The 1,265-nt window shown below is 21.3% G+C and overlaps 1 protein-coding gene across 1 annotated transcript; it reads left to right on the forward strand.

Moving 5' to 3' along the window:
- Positions 1–451: 451 nt before the first annotated feature.
- On the forward strand, positions 452–799 carry PCYB_007170 (hypothetical protein; the record flags this gene model as incomplete). Its single annotated transcript, XM_004228138.1, has 2 exons — positions 452–608; positions 657–799. The coding sequence occupies 2 exons, from the start codon at positions 452–454 to the stop codon at positions 797–799; spliced, it is 300 nt and encodes a 99-aa protein (XP_004228186.1).
- Positions 800–1,265: the final 466 nt, after the last annotated feature.

The raw sequence follows: 1,265 nt of genomic DNA on the forward strand, positions 1-1,265 counted from the left end.
ATACCATAGTGTTTTTTTTATTATTCCCCCCAAAAAAAGAAAATATGTATAAGAAAAAAATACTTTTTACACGTAAAATGCGAATTAATTATTACTCATAAATGGGTATAATGGGGAATAAATTATAAATAAAATAAAAACAATAATTCACTTACATATATTTTTGTAGATAAATAAGAATTAGGAATATTTTTCGTTCTACAAAATACCTTTACCAGTTTCGAAGTGACAATTGTTTTTTTCTAATTATCTGAGCTATGTCGTAAGGGTTTAGGGGTTCAAGGTTTATCAAAATTGGATTGTTATTACGAAAATAATCTGTTTAATAGAATTAGTAATATATTTGAAATATCAGAAAAATTGAGGAATAACAATAAGTTTTATAATAAAAAATATTCAATAAGTATGTAATTCGTATTATAATTTTCCTTTTATTCCTTTTCTTGGATTAATGTTACGATGCTTTTTTAATGAATATAATCCATTAATTAAAAATTGGTGCTTAAGTTCTTATCGTGATAAACATACACGTAGAGATCATATAAAATCTATAGAATCAGAAGCTGTACCATATCATACAAATAATGGTAGGTATTTAAGTTCACTTAGTAAGGATACACTTGATACCATATAAATAGTGAATTTTGTTTTTTTAGTGTTATCAATAATTATTGTTATATACGCTCTTCTTTATATATTTATAAAGTTTATAAAATACACAAGATTAAAAGTTGGGAAAGGTAACACGGATATAAAGGAATATTATGGTTTCTGCAAAGAACTAATTAGAGCAAAATGATATTTTGTAACACTGAAAAGGACGCAAGATTTATAATTAATATATAAATTAGTCATTGTATATAAATATAGATATATAGTTTTTATTAAATATGAATAATTAAATTATGTATTTTGAATATGTATATCATGTGGGATGCTTGACAGTTTATTCGTATTTTAAAATAGATGTTCTTTGCTTAATAATATTTCTCATTATATATTTTTATAGTGATATATAAAAATATGAAATTATGTAATGTATTTTTGTGGAAACTATTATATCATTTTACTATTATCCTATGTAGTGTTTATTGATTAAATTATCGTATTAAATACATGTTTTTTTAAAATTATTATGTTGATTCATATTTAAAATTTATCTTCATTATGAATTCGCAAAAGTAATTTTTTTTAAGTGAAATATAGTTCGTTCTTTATCAATTTATTATAATTAATAATTACTATTAATTAAGAGAACTAAAAAT

The sequence above is a fragment of the Plasmodium cynomolgi genome, assembly GCF_000321355.1.
Source record: "Plasmodium cynomolgi strain B DNA, scaffold: 1196, whole genome shotgun sequence".
NCBI classification, from domain to species: Eukaryota; Apicomplexa; class Aconoidasida; order Haemosporida; family Plasmodiidae; genus Plasmodium; species Plasmodium cynomolgi.